Source organism: Dendrobates tinctorius, unplaced genomic scaffold, assembly GCF_039654945.1.
Source record: "Dendrobates tinctorius isolate UK_male_01 unplaced genomic scaffold, ASM3965494v1 ptg000093l, whole genome shotgun sequence".
In the NCBI taxonomy this organism is placed as follows: domain Eukaryota; kingdom Metazoa; phylum Chordata; class Amphibia; order Anura; family Dendrobatidae; genus Dendrobates; species Dendrobates tinctorius.
In genome coordinates, this window is record NW_027361761.1 from 18,489,044 (window position 1) to 18,510,911 (window position 21,868).

General features: G+C 43.7%; 1 protein-coding gene across 5 annotated transcripts in view; it reads left to right on the plus strand.

The window, feature by feature from the left end:
- The window catches only part of LOC141098591 (cytochrome P450 2K4-like), an 86,753-nt gene that overhangs the window by 58,345 nt on the left and 6,540 nt on the right, over positions 1–21,868 (plus strand). For all 5 annotated transcript variants that reach the window (XM_073586504.1, XM_073586507.1, XM_073586505.1 and 2 more), the window contains exons 5-8: positions 1,761–1,921; positions 2,465–2,641; positions 3,808–3,949; positions 16,824–17,008. In XM_073586504.1, coding sequence (XP_073442605.1) covers positions 1,761–1,921; positions 2,465–2,641; positions 3,808–3,949; positions 16,824–17,008 — 665 coding nt within the window. The remainder of the gene's footprint in view (positions 1–1,760; positions 1,922–2,464; positions 2,642–3,807; positions 3,950–16,823; positions 17,009–21,868) is intronic.

The following is a 21,868-nucleotide window of genomic DNA, read 5'->3' on the forward strand; positions in this document are numbered from 1 at the left end:
GAGAAAAAAAAATTCCCCCTACGGCCTCAGAGATATAGAGGAAAAAATATACACACTTTTTTTTTTTTTTTTTTTTATACAATTCTTTCCTGCTATTGAGCACCCTAGGATCTGCGGTATGTCGGGTGATTCTGTTATGATTGAGTCACCGTAGGAGGCAGACACAAAAATAGAAGCTACGTCCAGAAAACCAGAGAAGTTGGCAACTATCAGATTGCAGACCCCTGAACCTATCAACGCAACTAGCAGTAGCCGTGGGGGGTTCCTACGATGCCCTAGACCCCTCGATCACAGCCGAAGCGCTAAATAGCCTAAAGACAGAAAAGGAAATCTAAACTGCCCCAGAGCAGACCCCAAAGTAAAAGGCAGCCCCCAACATATAATGACGGTGAAGCAAGATGAAAAAACACTCACACAGATAGAAAGATAGGCTGAGCAAACGATGGGGCCCAAGCTAGCTAAACAGAACAGGAAAGGAAGGTTGTTGTCTGCAATCTGCCAAAACCCTATCAAAGACATAAGCCAACAAGCTGATATGAAAAAGACCCTGAAGCAGCTAGGCTTCAAAAACTAAATCAGCACTCAGGTATTTTCAGAAGACAGCGCTAAAGGAATTCAGCACACCCCAGCAGGGAATGGCAGAAATCCAGAAAAACAAAGCAAAACAAAGTCTAAGCACAAATGCAAAAGGCCGAGCAGAAAACTTAGCTTTAGAGGAGCAGGAATTCAGACTGGTCTCCAAGGATCCCACAGAGAAATCACCCGCAGGGCAGAAGGGCGTCGGCAGCCTTATATCCAGTCAGTAACTCCACTCAGCCAGTCATCATCATCAGACTCAGGTGTTTGATAATCAGGCTCACTACCTTTCTTTACCAGAAGAGGGAGTTCCTCGGGCCTCAGTAGTGAAGGGGAAAATGAACTCACAACAGGTTCCAGAAAGTTCCAGTCCCCAGGAGGAGCTCAAGAGGAGAGGAGCCTGTGGCAAACTAGGTGTTGTGAGGAAAGCTCAACCAGGGGACTGAGGAGAGAAGAAGTCATGTTGGAAAGTGTAGATGACGTGCAGTACCTGGTGTTGACCACAAGATGGCAGGGAGGAGTGTGAGTTCGGGACTTGACAGCAGCTTAGGGCTTTAGAAACCGTTGGTAATGGGGGGCGGAGTTACAGGGAACCGGGAAAGTTATACATTTGACAGGAGGGTTCCTGAAAGTTCCAGTCCCCGGGAGGAGCTCAAGAGGAGAGGAGCCTGTGGCAAAGTGGGTGTTGTGAGGAAAGCTCAACCAGGGGACTGAGGAGAGAAGAAGTCAGGGGGGTGGTCCTGACATGAAGTACCGCAGTACAGATGAGGTCCCGAGGGAAAGCATACCGAATTTGACGACGACAGCTGACCAGTAAAATTACTGTTGCTGTACAGGCCTAAGGCGGCCACAGTGACCAAACTGGCAGGAACGTCACGAAGCTGAGAAAGGGACGGTGTGTGTATTAACATCCCAAGTGAAAGTACGGTGTGTGTGTACCGGGGCCTGGAAACGGAGGGCCGTGAAGGAATTGCGGTGTGTTGTCAGAGCCGTCAGTCGGATGGCGGAAAATAAAGTTGGACCTGTTGCACCTGAAAACTGCCTCCATCTTGTGTCTGTACGTTACTGCGCGGTATACAGAGGGACCACCCCCCAGCCAGGCCCACCCACCCTACATACATTGAGATTCACAGACTTTAATGCTGTAATTTCTTATGGCCCTTATCTAATCATTGTATTTCCAGGTGAACCCTTCGATAACATCAAGATTATAAATGCTGCTGTAGCCAACATAATTGTCTTCATCTTATTGAGCAATCGATTTGATTATGAAGATCCCACACTTCTGAAGCTGTTGAAGATCATTAATGAAAATGTCCAATTATTGGGATCCCCAAAAGCTATGGTGAGCAACGAAACTCCTGTAGATGGAGGAAGGAGGCATAACTTCTGACAGTATCGTGTCTCCTTTGGGAACAGCAGATCAGCCATGCTGAAATCCAACATACCCCTTCTTTCCCCAACATATGTCATTGGCAGAGAATTGGAACACTCCCAAACTTAAATTAATTGGTCAGTCCTGCTATTAGTAAATTGTGTAGCTGACTTTCCTCTAATGTGCATGGACACCTTTAGGACCCCCACTAATCATCAGAAAATAAGAGCACTAGTGCTCGTTAGAGCACTGCATCCACCTAGAAGCGATTTTCTGGGATTACTACCTGGAAGCTCACATGGGACACTGAGCCCTAGCCTGATATTGTTAGCCTCTTTTACAGACTACTGTTTAACTCACACAGGACTTTCGGATGGGTTATGGTTCTAGTGGTCTATCCCCCATCATTCATACAATTTCCATCTCATTCAGGTATACATATGACAAGGGTTGTTTATAGGATTAACCCTTTAATTTGCAGGACTACACATCTATTCTTTGTATTCACTGCAGCTGTTTAACGCCTTTCCATCTGTGATGCGCTGGTGTTCACGACTGGAAGAAACAGTCACCAGGAATGTGGGTGAATTGCACGCGTTCGTTCGAGAGACCTTCACCAACCAAAGGAAAGAACTGGATGTCAATGACCAGAGGAATTTTATCGACACATTCCTGGTGAAACAACGAGAGGTACTAGAACACGAACTGATAACTACATGGCAGAGCTGAGTTTGTTATCTGGCATAACCAATTATCATGTGTCCTTTCTTCTTCCCCATATTCACTTTCCTAATTACATGTATATATATGGATTTTGTGTTTGCCCTAAGTTAGGAATTTCTCCTGCAACATTCAAAGTTTCCATGATGAAAAATAGTGCTTCATGGAAAGCTGTTTGTTCTGTCAAAACAATGACCATCTCAGCATATCCAACTGACCCCATTGTTAGGATAAGGTTCATAAAGCAATGTAGGTCACCAGATTTTTGATCAGTAATGTGAGAGCAGCAAGTTATAGGGGCTGATTCTAGACATTTATCACTTACCTTAGTTTATTGGGTGCAGCAGTTGTGAGAAAAATCACAGTTTTATTTGCAGCAGATCTTGCAGAGCTCTGGAGTATAACTCCACCCACACTACTCAGTGGAGAGGGCGGGGTTATACAGAGCAGTTGACTAGGAGGCACCAGACATCTAGTCCTGTAGGGATAATCTCCAGCTGATAAACCACTGATTTTGCTGAAACAATACATAATAGTTTAGTAAATGACACATTGCTGGAGTCATGGTCTAAATTCACTACATCATTCTTCTCTCAGAATACATAGAAAACCCTGCTGACAGATTATCTTTAATATTAAGCTGGGAAACTTTACAAAAAAGGATAGAGCCTTTCTCATAACGATTTTCAAAGTAATTACTTCAGCCGTAACAGGTAAAAGATTTCTACTTAACCTATTGAACGCATGTCCATTTTTCTCCTAATTTTCCAAGAGTCCGCTTTTTTATATTTCCTCCCACGTAGCCAAACGAGGACTTGTCTTTCGTATGACGAGTTGCAGTTTTCAGAGACTGAAGAATTGTATACTGACCTATCTGCTTTTTTGTGATAACTAGTTATTTCCTCCCACTCAACCTCACAAACTCTAGCAGGGAAGGCAGAAACTCAAAATTACAGGTATGACATACCATAACATAAAAATGCATCTCTAAAAACTGACAGTACAGTGTGGATTAAAAAAAAGCTGAAAAGTAAAAAACAGATTCTTCTTTAATGTTTACTAAAATAATGGTGTAAAAACAACGAGAATAATCACATTTTTGCAGTGTGATATATGTGATATATGTTATGTCTTAGGAAAAGCCAAATCCTGAATTATACTTCACCAATGAAAACCTTACTGTGCTGGCATCGGATCTCTTTGCTGCTGGCATGGAGACAACCTCAACAACCTTGAGGTGGGGTCTTCTATTGATGATGAAATATCCAGAAATCCAAAGTAAGAAACCTGCCTTATGTGTGGAAATGTATCATGTACCATCTTTTTCGTACTATAAGATGCATTTTTTTCCCCTAAATATGAGAAGAAAATATGGGTGCGTCTTATAGTCTGAATGTAGCTTACCGAGTGGTGGCGGTGGTGGAGCAGTGTCACATCCGGCAGGGTCCCTGCTGCAGGAAGCCAGTGGCTGTGGTGGCAGAAGTGGAGAGATGCTGCAGGCCCTGGGCTGGAAGGAGGGGTGTCAGCAGTGAGGCAGAAGCTCAGTCCCCATTCTGCACATTGATTTCCCAGTGGTGTGCTTCAGGAAAAGGATCTCAATCTGCGCATGCCATCTTCTTGAAGCCCACCTTTGCGAAATCAATGCACTCCACTCCATCTCACCCCTTCTTCCAGCTCCCACTCAGAGCCTACAGCATCGCCCCACTTTTGCCGCTGCCGGCTTCCTGCAGCAGGGATCCTGCCTCCTGTGACCCGGCTCCACCTTTGCTGCCTCCCTGGTGATCTAACATACATGCGAACTATAAGACAGACCCCCATTTTATTAAAAATCTTTTGTAATCCTATTTTCCTCCCCAAAATTTGTGGGGTGTCTTATGGTCTGGTGTGTCTTATAGTCAGCAAAATGCGCTATATTGTAATTATCTGCTTCTCTGTCTCTAATTTTATCTTCTGTTCGTCATTTTGGTGGCTGCCATATTATTTGAGGTGCTGCTCTCCACTGTGAACAGCAGCTCAGAAATTTTCTTTACAGCAGCTACATCAAAGGTAGCGAAGTCAGAAAACAAACCTCTGACATCTATGGGAGAATTCAGTGGGTGGGATTTGGATGTTTCGCCCCCAGCAGTTCGCCCCCAGCAGTTCACCCCCGGGTACATTTGGCCCCTACACATTTTATCCCCAGCATTTGAAATGATAGGGGTGAAATGTGCGGGGGCAAAATGTACCTGGGGGCGAACTGCTGGGGGCAAAACTTCCTATAACTGCAGTGGGCATGCTCCGTGACTTGTGCAGGGGTCACTACGCTGCAACATGGAGGAAGGAGGAGCTGACTCCTTCACTTACTGTTAATATTGATTTACATGAAAGGAAAATGCATGAGAGTGATGCTACAGTACCAAATCTTGGGTCTTTTTTGGTCTACTAGTAACTATGGTCACATAAAATCTCATTAAACATGAAAAAGAAGTTAAAGCAAAAGAAATGTGTACATGTCTACTGCTTCAAAAGGACTTTTGGTTGAAGTATAATCTTAATGTTTCTCTATGAGAGAAGCAGTTACAAAAGATTTATGTCAATGGCCAGAATTCCAAATATAGGGAAACATTGGGGTTTAGGCTATGTGCCCACGTAGTATTTAGGTTGAGCGGATTTTGTTGAAAAATCTGCAGGTAAATCCGCAGGACAAAAGTCATGCGCTTTATCTGCGGTTTTGCCCTGCGGTTTCACACCTCATAATGATACGGTGTGAAACCGCAGCGGAAACCGCACAAAGAATTGACATGCTGCGGATTGTAACCCGGAGCAAATCCGGGCGGAAAAATCCGCAGCATGTGCACTGCGGTTTTTTTTCATTAGGAAATAAAGGTACTGTACAACGCAGCAGAATCTGCAGCATGTGCACATACCCTTAAGGATGACTGCAGCACTCAGCTAGTCTACCATGACCACCTCAAGACCAAAAACTATGGACTAAGGGCCCAATTCATTATTGCAGTCACGTGAATTGTACTTTACTTTTTCCAGCTAAAAGTTTGTTTATTTGCTTTGCATTGAATTATTCTTTTTAATTGCACCTATTTTAAAATTTATGTTCTACTTCATCTGTTTTTTTACTCCTTTTCACTTATTGTGGGTGTTCTTCTTGTAATCCACTAATGTTTTCGGCTGATTCATTGCTTGCAAATTTTTTGCGCAAATGAACTCTGGTCCTTCTATGGCAGGTGTGGGAATCCTTTTTTCTGCTAGGGGCCATTTGGATATTTATACCATCATTCAGAGGTCGTATAAAATTACCAATTTGAAATTTTGTCCTGCTATATTAGATCAAACAAAAAAAAAGCTAACACCCCTAATTTGACGGCTGCAGTTGCTTCTTTTTGGTGCAATGCATGATATTAGATAGCATTAATAATATGGCTACTCGTAACTGCTTTTACACGTGGATATTATGCTGCAGTTATCCTCAGAGTGGGAAATTCATCATTGCTCAAGTAACAACTATAGAAATCAATCAGTGGGGATCTGCAGTATATACATCACACAGGAAACACAGACTGTTGTATATACACCAAATAGGAGACACTGGGGCTGCAACATATACATTACATAGGAGACTCTGGGGCTGGAGCATACATGTTGCACAGAATACTGTTGTGAGTTCATTTTCCCCTTCATTACTGAGGCCCGAGGAACTCCCTCTTCTGGTAAAGAAAGGTAGTGAGCCTGATTATCAAACACCTGAGGCTGATGATGATGACTGGCTGAGTGGAGTTACTGACTGGATATAAGGCTGCCGACGCCCTTCTGCCCTGCGGGTGATTTCTCTGTGGGATCCTTGGAGACCAGTCTGAATTCCTGCTCCTCTAAAGCTAGTTTGCTGCTCGGCCTTTTGCTTTGGTGCTTTGACTTTGTTTTGCTTTGTTTTTCTGGAATTCTGCCATTCCCTGCTGGGGTGTGCTGAATTCATTTAGCTCTGTCTTCTGAAAATACCTGAGTGCTGATTTAGTTTTTGAAGCCTAGCTGCTTCAGGGCCTTTTTCATATCAGCTTGTTGGCTTATGTCTTTGATAGGGTTTTGGCAGATTGCAGACAGCAGCCTTCCTGTCCTTTCCTATCTAGGTAGTTTTTGGCCCCGTCTTTGCTCAGTCTATCTTTCTGTCTGTGTTAGTATTTTCATCTTGCTTCACCGTCATTATATGTTGGGGGCTGCCTATTGCTTTGGGGTTTGCTCTGGGGCAGTTTAGATTTCCCCTTTCTTTCTTTAGGCCTATGTAATTCTCTGGCTGTGATCGAGGGGTCTAGGGCATCGTAGGAACCCCCCACGGCTACTGCTAGTTGTGTTGATAGGTTCAGGGGTCTGCAATCTGATAGTTGCCAACTTCTCTGGTTTTCTGGACTTAGCTTGTATTTCTGCTTTTGCCTCCTATGGTGACTCATTCATAACAGAATCACCCGCCATACCGCAGATTCTAGGGTACTCAATAGCAGGAAAGAATTGTAAAAAAAAAAAAAAAGTGTGTATATTTTTTCCTCTATATCTCTGAGGCCGTAGGGGGAATTTTTTTTTCTCTCAATGGAGATAAAGCAATTGTCTGATCGTGTGGAGCAGCTCGCTGCAGAAGTGCGGGGAATTTCCGCCTACCTTGCTCATTCACATGCTGCTGAACCAAAGATTCCTACACCTGATGTATTTTTTGGGGATCGGTCTAAATTTTTGAATTTCAAAAATAATTGTAAATTATTTTTTGCCTTGAAGCCAAACTCGTCAGGGAGCTCCGCGCAGCAGGTTAAAATTGTCATCTCTTTGCTGCGTGGCGATCCCCAGGATTGGGCGTTTTCTTTGAAACCAAATGATCCTATTCTGACTAATGTGAATGCATTCTTTCAAGCTTTGGGGTTGTTGTATGACAAACCTAATGCCATTGATCAGGCTGAAAAGACCCTGCTGGCATTGAGCCAGGGTCGTGATTCTGCAGAATTGTACTGTCAAAAATTCCGAAAGTGGGCAGTACTTACTACCTGGAATGATAATGCCTTGGCTGCTCTCTTTCGGAAGGGGTTGTCAGAAGCCGTAAAAGATACTATGGTGGGATTTCCTGTTCCCTCTGGTCTTGACGATTCTATGTCATTAGCCATTCAGGTTGATCGGCGTTTGCGCAAACGCAAAGCTGCACGAGAGGTGTTGCCACCTGTTGAACAAATGTCTGAACCTATGCAATGTGATAGAGTTTTTTCCAGAGAGCAGCGTCAGGAGTTCAGAAGGCGTAATAAGTTGTGTTTTTTCTGTGGAGATGCCTCGCATATTATTTCTGTCTGTCCTAAATGAGAGAATCGCTTTGCACACACGTTTTCTGTTGGGGGTGTTCAACCTAAGTTTCTTCTGGCTATTACTCTGAACTGCTCCCTGTCCACATTTTCCGCCAAGGCTTTTGTGGATTAGGGAGCAGCCCTAAACCTAATGGACTTGGATTTTGCTAAACGTTGTGGATTTCCGATGACACCTCTGCAGACGCCTATCCCTTTGAGGGGGATTGATGCTACTCCTTTGGCTAAAAATAAACCCCAGTTTTGGACCCAGGTGGTAATGCGGGTCGCCTCAGACCATCAAGAAAATTGCAGATTTTTGGTGTTGCATAATCTGCATGATACTATTGTTCTGGGGTTTCCCTGGTTACAGATTCATAATCCAGTTTTGGATTGGAAATCTGTGTCTGTGGTGAGTTGGGGTTGTCGGTGTGCCTTTAGTGAGGCTCCGGTGTTTTCCACCTCTCCTCAGTCGCATGATGTTCCTGATTATTTGGCGGACTTTTATGATGTATTTAGTGAGAATGAGTCTGCGTCTCTGCCTCCTCATAGGAGTTGACTGTGCAATTGAACTGAGCCCGGGGTGTAAATTTCCCAAGGGTCGGCTCTTCAATTTATCTGTACCCGAGCACGAGGCTATGCGATCCTATATTAAGGAGGCATTGGAGAAGGGTCATATTAGACCATCCTCGTCACCCTTAGGTGCCGTTTTTTTTTTTGTAGCCAAAAAGGATGGATCATTAAGACCTTGTATTGATTATCGTGCCCTCAACAAAATTACTGTTAAATATCAGTATCCGTTACCCCTGATTTCTTATCTATTCTCCAGAGTTAAAGGTGCTTGCTGGTTTACCAAGCTTGACCTCAGGGGGCGTATAATCTTATTCGTATTAAGCATGGGGATGAATGGAAGACGGCGTTTAATACTCCGGAGGGACATTTTGAGTACCTAGTGATGCCTTTTGGGCTCACTAATGCCCCTCCTGTCTTCCAGTGCTTCATGAACGATATTTTCCGAGATTTTGTCGATAAATTTTTGATTATCTATCTGGATGATATTTTGATCTTCTCCAAGGATTGGGATTCTCACGTGGAACATATTCGGACTGTGTTCCGGATCTTGAGGGAGAATTCCCTGTATGTCAAAGGATCTAAATGCCTTTTTGGAGTACAGAGGATTTCTTTTTTGGGATTTATTTTGTCCCCGTCAACTATTGAAATGGACCCGGCCAAGGTACAGGCCATTCACGATTGGGTTCAGCCCACTTCTTTGAAGGCCCTCCAGAAGTTTTTGGGTTTTGCTAATTTTTATCGGAAATTTATAACAAAATTTTCTAGTATTGCCAAGCCATTGACTGATTTGACTAAAAAGGGTGCTGATGTGTTAAATTGGTCTCCAGAGGCTGTTTCTCCTTTCAGGAGCTGAAGCGAAGATTCACCTCCGCCCCGGTTTTGCAGCAACCTGATGTCTCACTTCCATTCCAGGTAGAGGTGGATGCTTTTGAGATTGGTTCAGGAGCTGTTTTGTCCCAAAAGGATCCTGTAACATCTAAAATGAATCCCTGTGCTTTCTTTTCCCGAAAGTTCTCTCCATCTGAACGTAACTATGATGTGGGGAATAGGGAACTGTTGGCCATGAAATGGGCATTTGAGGAGTGGAGACATTGGTTGGAGGGAGCTAAGCATTAAGTCAAGGTCCTCACTGACCACAAGAATTTGATTTACCTAGAGTCGGCTAAGCGCTTGAACCCTAGACAGGCTAGGTGGGCCTTGTTTTTTACACGTTTTGATTTTGTGGTTTCTTTTCTTCCTGGAACAAAGAATGTCAAAGCAGACGCCCTCTCTAGGAGCTTCTTTGCTGATTCTCCTGTGGTGACCAAGCCTGCTACCATCTTAGGCGAAGGGGTAGTTCTTTCTGCCATCTCACCCGATTTGAGACGTGCTCTGGAAGAGTCCCAGGAGGACAAACCTGAGCGTTGCCCCAGTGGAAAGTTGTATGTTCCTGACCAGTGGAAGAAGAGAGTGATGTCTGAAGTTCATTGCTCTGCTTTGGCTGGTCATCCAGGTATTTTTGGTACTAGAGATCTGGTGAGTCGTTTTTTTTGGTGGTCCTCCTTGTCTCGTGATGTCAGGAATTTTGTGCAGTCCTGTGGGATGTGCTCCCGGTCTAAATCGTGTTCTCGCTCTAGTGGATTGTTGATGCCTTTGCCTGTCCCCAAGAGGCCATGGACCCATATTTCAATGGATTTCATCTCTGATATGCCTGTCTCTCAGAGGATGACTGTTATTTGGGTGATTTGTGATAGGTTCTCTAAGATGGTTCATCTTGTACCACTCCCTAAGTTGCCGTCTTCCTCTGAGTTGGTGCCCCTGTTTTTACAACAGGTGGTTCATTTGCACGGGATTCCTGAGAACATTGTATCTGACAGAGGAGTCCAGTTTGTGTCTAGATTTTGGAGAACTTTCTGTTCCAGGCTGGGAATTCAGTTGTCCTTCTCCTCTGCTTTTCACCCTCAGACCAATGGGCAGACAGAGAGAACAAACCAGACCTTGGAGTCATATTTGAGATGTTTTATTCCTGCTGATCAGGATGATTGGGTTTCATTTTTGCCCTTGGGCGAATTTGCTTTAGATAATAGAGCTAGTTCTGCCACTTTGATGTCACCTTTTTTTTGTAACTTTGGGTTTCATCCTCGATTTTCTTCAGGGCAGGTGGAGCCCTCTGCCTGCCCAGGTGTTGACACTGTGGTGGAGAGAATGCACCAGATCTGGGACCAAGTGGTGGATAAGTTATCTCTCTCCCAGGAAAAGGCCCAGCAGTTTTCCAACCGACATAGGACCATTGGTCCCCAGTTTAAGGTTGGTGATATGGTGTGGTTATCATCAAAAAATATTGCTATGAAGGTGGCCTCTCCTAAGTTTAAGCCTAGATTTATTGGACCTTACAAGATTGTGGAGATTATTAATCCGGTCTCTTTTCGTTTGGCTCTTCCTGTCACATTTAAAATCCATAATGTGTTCCAAAAATCTTTGTTGAAGAGGTTTGTTGAACCTGTTGTTCCGGGGGTGGCACCTCCAGACCCTGTATTGGTTGAAGGTAACATGGAATATGAGGTAGAGAAAGTACTGGATTCCCGTCTGGCTAGACGGAGACTCCAGTATTTGGTTAAGTGGAAGGGTTATGGTCAGGAGGATAATTCCTGGGTCTCTGCCTCTGATATTCATGCCAAAAGATTGGTGCGTGCCTTTCATCGGGCTCACCCTGATCGCCCTGGTGGCGTAGTTGAGGGTTCGGTGACCCCTCCTCAAGGGGGAGGTACTGTTGTGAGTTCATTTTCCCCTTCATTACTGAGGCCTGAGGAACTCCCTCTTCTGGTAAAGAAAGGTAGTGAGCCTGATTATCAAACACCTGAGACTGATGATGATGACTGGCTGAGTGGAGTTACTGACTGGATATAAGGCTGCCGACGCCCTTCTGCCCTGCGGGTGATTTCTCTGTGGGATCCTTGGAGACCAGTCTGAATTCCTGCTCCTCTAAAGCTAGTTTGCTGCTCGGCCTTTTGCTTTGGTGCTTTGACTTTGTTTTGCTTTGTTTTTCTGGATTTCTGCCATTCCCTGCTGGGGTGTGCTGAATTCATTTAGCTCTGTCTTCTGAAAATACCTGAGTGCTGATTTAGTTTTTGAAGCCTAGCTGCTTCAGGGCCTTTTTCATATCAGCTTTTTGGCTTATGTCTTTGATATGGTTTTGGCAGATTGCAGACAGCAGCCTTCCTGTCCTTTCCTATCTAGGTAGTTTTGGGCCCCGTCTTTGCTCAGTCTATCTTTCTGTCTGTGTTAGTATTTTCATCTTGCTTCACCGTCATTATATGTTGGGGGCTGCCTATTGCTTTGGGGTCTGCTCTGGGGCAGTTTAGATTTCCCCTTTCTTTCTTTAGGCCTATGTAATTCTCCGGCTGTGATCGAGGGGTCTAGGGCATCGTAGGAACCCCCCTCGGCTACTGCTAGTTGTGTTGATAGGTTCAGGGGTCTGCAATCTGATAGTTGCCAACTTCTCTGGTTTTCTGGACTTAGCTTGTATTTCTGCTTTTGCCTCCTACGGTGACTCATTCATAACAGAATACACTGGGACTGGAACATAAGAGATGCCTGGACTGGAGCATAGATCTAATATATAATACATTGGGGCTGGAGCATATGCACCACAGGAGATGCTAGGGCATGCTTTGGCATATACACAAGAGACGTTGGGGCACATACATCACAAGAGATGCTGGAGCATATAAATCACAGGATACGCTGGGGCATATAGATCACAGAAGACGCTAGGGCATAAAGATCACAGGAGACACTGGGGGCATGTAAATCACAGGACACACTGGGACATATACATCACAGGAGACACTAGGGCATATACATTACAGGAGATATTGGGGCATAGACATCACAGTAGACAATGGGGCATATACATCACAGGAGAAGCTGTGGCATATACATCACAGGAGACATTGGGGCATATACATCACAGGAGACGCTGGGGCATATATATCACAGGAGACACTGGGGCATATACATCACAGGAGACACTGGGGCATATACATCACAGGAGACGCTGGGGCATATACATCACAGGAGACACCGGGGCATATACATCACAGGAGACACTGGGGCATATACATCACAGGAGACACTGGAGCATATACATCACAGGAGACACTAGGGCATATACATCACAGGAGACACTGGGGCATATACATCACAGGAGACATTGGGGCTTATACAGTGGGGAAAAAAAGTATTTAGTCAGTCAGCAATAGTGCAAGTTCCACCACTTAAAAAGATGAGAGGCGTCTGTAATTTACATCATAGGTAGACCTCAACTATGGGAGACAAACTGAGAAAAAAAAATCCAGAAAATCACATTGTCTGTTTTTTTTTCATTTTATTTGCATATTATGGTGGAAAATACGTATTTGGTCAGAAACAAGCAATCAAGATTTCTGGCTCTCACAGACCTGTAACTTCTTCTTTAAGAGTCTCCTCTTTCCTCCACTCATTACCTGTAGTAATGGCACCTGTTTAAACTTGTTATCAGTATAAAAAGACACCTGTGCACACCCTCAAACAGTCTGACTCCAAACTCCACTATGGTGAAGACCAAAGAGCTGTCAAAGGACACCAGAAACAAAATTGTAGCCCTGCACCAGGCTGGGAAGACTGAATCTGCAATAGCCAACCAGCTTGGAGTGAAGAAATCAACTGTGGGAGCAATAATTAGAAAATGGAAGACATACAAGACCACTGATAATCTCCCTCGATCTGGTGCTCCACGCAAAATCCCACCCCGTGGGGTCAGAATGATCACAAGAACGGTGAGCAAAAATCCCAGAACCACGCAGGGGGACCTAGTGAATGAACTGCAGAGAGCTGGGACCAATGTAACAAGGCCTACCATAAGTAACACACTACGCCACCATGGACTCAGATCCTGCAGTGCCAGACGTGTCCCACTGCTTAAGCCTGTACATGTCCGGGCCCGTCTGAAGTTTGCTAGAGAGCATTTGGATGATCCAGAGGAGTTTTGGGAGAATGTCCTATGGTCTGATGAAACCAAACTGGAACTGTTTGGTAGAAACACAACTTGTCGTGTTTGGAGGAAAAAGAATACTGAGTTGCATCCATCAAACACCATACCTACTGTAAAGCATGGTGGTGGAAACATCATGCTTTGGGGCTGTTTCTCTGCAAAGGGGCCAGGACGACTGATCCAGGTACATGAAAGAATGAATGGGGCCATGTATCGTGAGATTTTGAGTGCAAACCTCCTTCCATCAGCAAGGGCATTGAAGATGAAACGTGGCTGGGTCTTTCAACATGACAATGATCCAAAGCACACCGCCAGGGCAACGAAGGAGTGGCTTCGTAAGTAGTGTTGAGCATTCCGATACCGAAATTCCCACACAGCAATGGCATAAAGTGAGACTAGGGACTTTTTTTTTTTTTAAGTGGCGGAGGAATACAGTGCGGAAGGATACCTACCTTCCGTCATTGGATTCCTACAGCCCGTAGAGAACGGCAGCATCAGCTGATGCTGCAGTTCTCTACCCAAGATCGTCGTGGGACACACTCGTGGACTGCTTCGGATCGTGGGTGAGTATTTTTGTGGTTTGTTATGTTAATATTTATTCCGGAAAAGACAATGGCTTCGGGGAACAATGTGACAAGTATTGGTAAGTATGTTACTCTATGTTATATGTACTGTATGTCTATGTATGTATTGTATGAATGTATTGTATGTATGTAGTATATATGTGGTATGTATGTAGCATGTAGTATGTATGTAGTATGTATGTAGCATGCATGTAGTATATATGTAGTATGTATGTAGCATGTAGTATGTAGCATGCATGTAGTATATATGTAGTATGTATGTAGCATGTAGTATGTATGTAGCATGCATGTAGTATATATGTAGTATGTATGTAGCATGTAGTATGTATGTAGCATGCATGTAGTATATATGTAGTATGTATGTAGCATGTAGTATGTATGTAGCATGCATGTAGTATATATGTAGTATGTATGTAGCATGTAGTATGTATGTAGCATGCATGTAGTATATATGTAGTATGTATGTAGCATGTAGTATGTATGTAGCATGCATGTAGTATATATGTAGTATGTATGTAGCATGTAGTATGTATGTAGCATGCATGTAGTATATATGTAGTATGTATGTAGCATGTAGTATGTATGTAGCATGCATGTAGTATATATGTAGTATGTAGCATGTAGTATGTATGTAGCATGCATGTAGTATGTATGTAGCATGCATGTAGTATGTATGTGGTATGTATGTAGCATGTAGTATGTATGTAGCATGCAGTATGTATGTAGCATGCATGTAGTATGTATGTAGTATATATGTAGTATGTATGTTGCATGTAGTATTTATGTAGTATGAATGTAGCATGTATGTAGTATGTAGTATGAATGTAGCATGTATGTAGTATGCATGTTGTATGTATGTAGCATGTATGTAGCATGTAATTTTTTTTTTTTTTTTTTTTTTTACATTCAACACATTAGCCGGATGATGGGACTACTACTGTCCCATCATTGGCTAATGTGTCAATCACTGTCATGGTAGCAGGCATCGCCCGATGGGACTTGTAGTCCCATCGGACGATGCCTGCACAGACCCCCGAAGCCTGCACAGACCACTGGCAGGCCGGCACAGCCCCCCGGAGCCTGCACAGACCACCGGCAGGCCGGCACAGCCCCCCGGCAGGCCGGCACAGCCCCCCGGAGCCTGCACAGCCCCCCAGCAGGCCGGCACAGCCCCCCGGCAGGCCGGCACAGCCCACCGGAGCCTGCACAGACCACCGGCAGGCCGGCACAGCCCCCCGGCAGGCCGGCACAGACCACCGGAGCCTGCACAGACCCCCTGGCAGGCCGGCACAGCCCCCCGAAAGGCCCGTACAGACCCCAGAGAGGCTGTACAAGGCAAAAACAGGGTTTTTCTTATTCCGATACCGGAAGTCCCATAGACTTGAATGGGACCTCCGGTATCGGAATCGGCGATACCGATACTTTTTTTAAAGATCGGCCGATCCATTCCGATCCGATACTTTGAAGTATCGGACGGTATCGCTCAACTCTATTCGTAAGAAGCATTTCAAGGTCCTGGAGTGGCCTAGCCAGTCTCCAGATCTCAACCCTATAGAAAACCTTTGGAGGGAGTTGAAAGTCCGTGTTGCCAAGCGAAAAGCCAAAAACATCACTGCTCTAGAGGAGATCTGCATGTAGGAATGGGCCAACATACCAACAACAGTGTGTGGCAACCTTGTGAAGACTTACAGAAAACGTTTGACCTCTGTCATTGCCAACAAAGGATATATCACAAAGTATTGAGATGAAATTTTGTTTCTGACCAAATACTTATTTTCCACCATAATATGCAAATAAAATGAAAAAAAAACAGACAATGTGATTTTCTGGATTTTTTTTTTCTCAGTTTGTCTCCCATAGTTGAGGTCTACCTATGATGTAAATTACAGACGCCTCTCATCTTTTTAAGTGGTGGAACTTGCACTATTGCTGACTGACTAAATACTTTTTTTCCCCACTGTATATCACAGGAGAAGCTGGGGAATGTACATCACAGGAGAAGCTGGGGCATACAGTATATATTGCAGGGGCTGGATGAAAGATGCAAGAGTCTGTCTGGATCCCAGAAAGTCACTCAGTTTTTATGAACTCACACTGATTACAAGCAAACAGGTCACAAGTGAGGATGCTACCTTTAGTAGCCATTCAAGCCCATTTGTGTCAACTTCTGTGCATGTTATCAGGCCAAAATCACCAGGGTATGTAAACTTTTGATCAAGCTAATTTGGATATTTTGGGTTGTAATTGTGATTTTAAAAGAGAAAACACAGTAGCTTGACAATAAATGGCTTCACACAACCACTAACCATGAATGGAGAAAAAGTTTTGGTGTTATCATTCACATTCTCTGAAAAAAGGCCAAGAAAGCAAAAATTCTGCCAGGGTATGTAAACTTATGAGCACAGCTGTTTTAGAGTTGCATGCAACCTTTTTTGGGAGCATGAAACTTTTTGCACCTAAAATACCGAAAACAAAAATCATATTTTACTTTGACAAAAACCCATGAAAATTTTGGCATTAAAAACAGCATAAAATACGACAAGACCTAAATGAAAAGTGAATCTAAAAAAAGCGCAAATGATAAATCAGTTGCTAAATGTGCTGAAATCGTGATGAAAAAACTGTTTAATAAATACTATTGTTATGTAAAGTCTTATGTTTTTTTTAAACTTGTGAAATAGAAAAGGTCCAAAGTGAAATTGAAAGAGTTATTGGTTTGGCCGAACCCCAAGTGAATCATCGAAAAGACATGCCGTATACTGATGCCGTCATCCATGAGATTCAACGTTTTGGAAACATTATTCCAACCAATGTGCCCCACGCTACCACTCAAGATGTAAATTTTAGGGGATATCTCCTACCCAAGGTAAGATAAATAGATTTTGAGGCTTATTAGTCATCTTGTTATTTTGGCGACATGTGTGCTCTACCTTGGAATGTAAAACAAGGCTACTTGCACATGGTCATTTATGTTATGCATATCTCAAAGTTTCCAAACTCAGTGGCCATAGCCCATAGGCCCATATTCCTCATTGCTCCTCAGAGTGAAGCCCATACACTAAAGCAACAGAATTAACTTTAGTCACAACGCTACTCTAGACCCATCAGCTTCCATGATGTCCCTCCTGCTTTGGGCCAAAAGGACCACGCGATTCTTTTTCTTCTTTTTTTCAAAAGTTCTATCAATGCAGCTGTTTAACAGATTGTTTTTATGTGTTGAGTTGCATTTTCCAACGGAATCATCTTTGGATGCATGTAATTTATTGATGTTTTTATTAAAACAATTCAAATTGATCTTTTTGCATTTCTTCTACTGTCTATCATGTGCAGCATTAAATGGAACCTGTCATGTAAAAACACTATTAGCCTACAGATATGGGGATAATCTGCAGTTTAATAGCGTTCTGAACCTGCTAGGCGTGGGCAATTAGACCCGCACTGCTGCAAGGAAATAAACTTAATTCCTCCAGGCAACATTTGGGTTCCAGACATGTTCAGGGTCCAGCCATTGCTTAGAGTATAGAAAGCGGCAGCTCTAACCATGACACAAGTCTGACTGTCTGCAGCTCAGCATTAGGACCAGCTGTTAGACAGGTCTAGGGGCGTAGTTACAGCCACCACTCTCTATACACAGAGCGATGACTGAAACGTTACTGGCACCACCACCCTGACTTATGCCTGAACAGTGGTTTTTACATTCCTGAGGATTGTATTCATTTTAGCTGCAGTTTTGCAGCACTTTTTCAAGGGGCTTTTAGGGATAAATCTCCTAAAAAAAGACGATGTCTGCATATAATCTTATAGTTTCACTAGATGTGGGCCCGATGCTATCACATCGGGAGGGCAGTGTGTGTGGGGTGTGTGTCCTGCCGTTGCCTGCCCACCCACCTCTGTGCAGTCACAGCCGACAGGAAAGATGGTGGTTTGCGGCCTGTGCTGGAGATGGGGTGCAGCGCCACCAGAGGGCACCCACACCCCATCTCCAGCACAGGTCGCAAGCTGTGGTCTTTCCTTCCGGCTGTGACTGCACGGAGGTGGGTGGGCAGGCAGCGGTGAGATCCGGCACGTATAGCCAAGTGAAGGCGGGTCCTAGTGGCGATCTGGAGGTGGGTCCTGGTGGCGATCCAGAGGTGGGTCCTGGCGGGGGTCCGGCGGATGGTCCTGGTGGGGACTGGTGGCGGATCCTGGCAGGGGTCCGGCGGCAGGTCCTGGCAGGGGTCCGGCGACGGGTCCAGCGGTGGTGGCGTGGGGGGGCCGACGTGGGTGTCCCGGCAGTGTCCCGCTGGTGGTACTGCGGAAGGGTCTGGTACCACCAGTGGGTGCCATATTGGAATACCCTTCACTTGGGTATTCCAATATGGCGGTTGGCGTACTTCCCGTGCGGCGCGGTGGATTGTGGGATTCGGGAAGTGGATGACGGACAATTTTAGGTAAGTATATAATAGATTTTTCTGACCATCGGGACTAAGACTAGAGATGCCGAATGTATCTTTAATGATCGGTTCCGACCTTATTTTGTAATTTCTACTCCCATTGACTCTAATGACATTCGGCTGTGTTCGAAGAATATTTCAAAAACAATATTCGATGCCGATCGTATTCGAAACCGAATCCGAACAAATTCACTCATCTCTAATTAAGACTTCTTGTGCACATACTCTAACATATTTTCTAGTCAATATTGTATGATGGTTTGTGTTTCAAGAAGCAAGCTGAGGTTTTCATTTTTATCTTTTTGGGGTACATTTTAAATTTGATGAAGGAGACAAAAAAAAATCGCAATTCTTCAAATTTTATAAATTTTTATGTTTTTGAAATTTTTTCTCTCTGAAAACGATTCCAATATTGTTTTAGTTCAGACTGCTACAGATGCATTGCTAGCAATCTTTTTTATGTACAGTAATAGTTTTTTTTTTATTTATTTAAATAACGGGAAAATGGGGCTGATTTAAGCATTTACATTTTGGGATTTTTTTGTAAAAAAATGTTATCATGTTATTCTTGTTTTGTTTTTTTTTTACCCTTTTGGAGATTTCAACCTGTTTAATTACTTGTACTATACACTGCAGTATTTTTAAAATATATTACAATTAAAATTTAGATACTGCATAAGGGGGAGAGATATGTGTGTGGAGTTGTTTTTTCTCTTTTTTAAACACTAAATATGATTGCTGTTATTTAATTGTTTTATTTGTGTTCACATTTTGATTGCATGATATGGATAACATATGTCCTAAAACAAATTTAGACATAAAAACAGACGGTTAGAAATGCAAGTAAAGCTTACTGTTAAAAATTAAATACTTTATAGAATCCCACAGGAATAAACCTTAAAAATAAGTCACACGGCAAAGTGGCAAATTCACCGCAGAGATACTATCACAAGTTGATGTCAATATTGTATCAACAACAAGAACAATCTATTATATAAAAACCTCTGTACATTGCAAAGGCAAAAAAGAAATTCAAACAAAATTCAAAATAAGATATAATAACCCACAGCTGTTGTACTTTTGTGCATTGATATGACTCGATGTACATAGTCCATATAGGTTATTCCCTGGGGCTGCAGCTGATTGACACTTGCTTTTGCATTTTATTTTGACTCCTTTTTGGAATGTTCTAGGATCTGTTCTATTGTTTCCAAACACTGTTTTTCGGTGATTCCTTTGTATCCCTGTTCATACTGCACCCAGACACAAAAAGATGATACACCATTTGAAAGGTTAGCTTGCCCCCTTCAGCAAGAAAATAGCCAAACAAACCACACATTCATGAATTGATCATAAAATACAGTTTAAACAATCATTTTCATAAACCTATTAAAAATAAAGCAGGAATTTGCGCTAGTAATACCCACATGGAACCACTCTCTCTAAAAAAAGCAAAATTAATGCCAAAGAATTTTGATATACGTCTATATGAAACAATAGTAGTGACACCCCTTAATAAATGTGGGGGTGTATTATAAATATATATCTCACTGTAAAAACTGTGTAACAGTCTGAAAAATACAACCAGTCTCACTGCCCAATATACATAAATGCGTCTGTCACCAGAGAGAAGACAACGTACTAACCGTCCAGGTTACTGTTCATACCGTGGGCGATAATGGCAGTCTTGGATTCAGCACATAGCAACTCCTCTCCTGATAGGCTTTGATGAATTCCAATGGTGGTATATTGCTCAGTCCGAAAAAATGCACAGTCCGAAAAAATGCAGGCTAATATTGGGTAAAATCCAAAAGGGTCACCTCTGCTATTGGATTGGTTGTTGGTTCTGTCAGTCTTTCTAAGCCGGTCACGTGACTCAACACGTGACTGTGACGTCATGCAAGGTCCTGTACCTTGCCGGCACTAACCGCGTCGCCCACTGCATGTCCCACCAATAACGGGCAGCGCAACAACGGGGGAATTGGGCGATTGCTACCGGCCGGAGCATCGCCCGTGACCATAGCAGAGGTGACCCTTTTGGATTTTACCCAATATTAGCCTGCATTTTTTCGGACTGTGCATTTTTTCGGACTGAGCAATATACCACCATTGGAATTCATCAAAGCCTATCAGGAGAGGAGTTGCTATGTGCTGAACCCAAGACTGCTATTGTCGCCCACAGTATGAACAGTAATCTGGATGGTTAGTACGATGTCTTCTCTCTGGTGACCGACGCATTTATGTATATTGGGCAGTGAGACTGGTTGTATTTTTCAGACTGTTACACAGTTTTTACAGTGAGATATACACTCACTGGCCACTTTATTAGGTACACCATGCTAGTAACGGGTTGGACCCCCTTTTGCCTTCAGAACTGCCTCAATTCTTCGTGGCAGAGATTCAACAAGGTGCTGGAAGCATTCCTCAGAGATTTTGGACCATATTGACATGATGGCATCACACAGTTGGCGCAGATTTGTCGGCTGCACATCCCTGATGCGAATCTCCCGTTCCACCACATCCCAAAGATGCTCTATTGGATTGAGATCTGGTGACTGAGGAGGCCATTTGAGAACAGTGAACTCATTGTCATGTTCAAGAAACCAATCTGAGATGATTCGAGCTTTATGACATGGCGCATTATCCTGCTGAAAGTAGCCATCAGATGTTGGGTACATTGTGGTCATAAAGGGATGGACATGGTCAGCAACAATACTCAGGTAGGCTGTGGCGTTGCAACGATGCTCAATTGGTACCAAGGGGCCCAAAGAGTGCCCAGAAAAAATTCCCCACACCATGACACCACCACCACCAGCCTGAACCGTTGATACAAGGCAGGATGGATCCATGCTTTCATGTTGTTTACACCAAATTCTGACCCTACCATCCGAATGTCGCAGCAGAAATCGAGACTCATCAGACCAGGCAACGTTTTTCCAATCTTCTACTGTCCAATTTCGATGAGCTTGTGCAAATTGTAGCCTCAGTTTCCTGTTCTTAGCTGAGAGGAGTGGTACCCGGTGTGGTCTTCTGCTGCTGTAGCCCATCTGCCTCAAAGTTCGACGCACTGTGCGTTCAGAGATGCTCTTCTGCCTACCTTGGTTGTAACGGGTGGCAATTTGAGTCACTGTTGCCTTTCTATCAGCTCGAACCAGTCTGCCCATTCTCCTCTGACCTCTGGCATCAACAAGGCATTTCCGGCCACAGAACTGCCGCTCACTGGATTTTTTTTCTTTTTCGGACCATTCTCTGTAAACCCTAGAGATGGTTGTGCGTGAAAATCCCAGTAGATC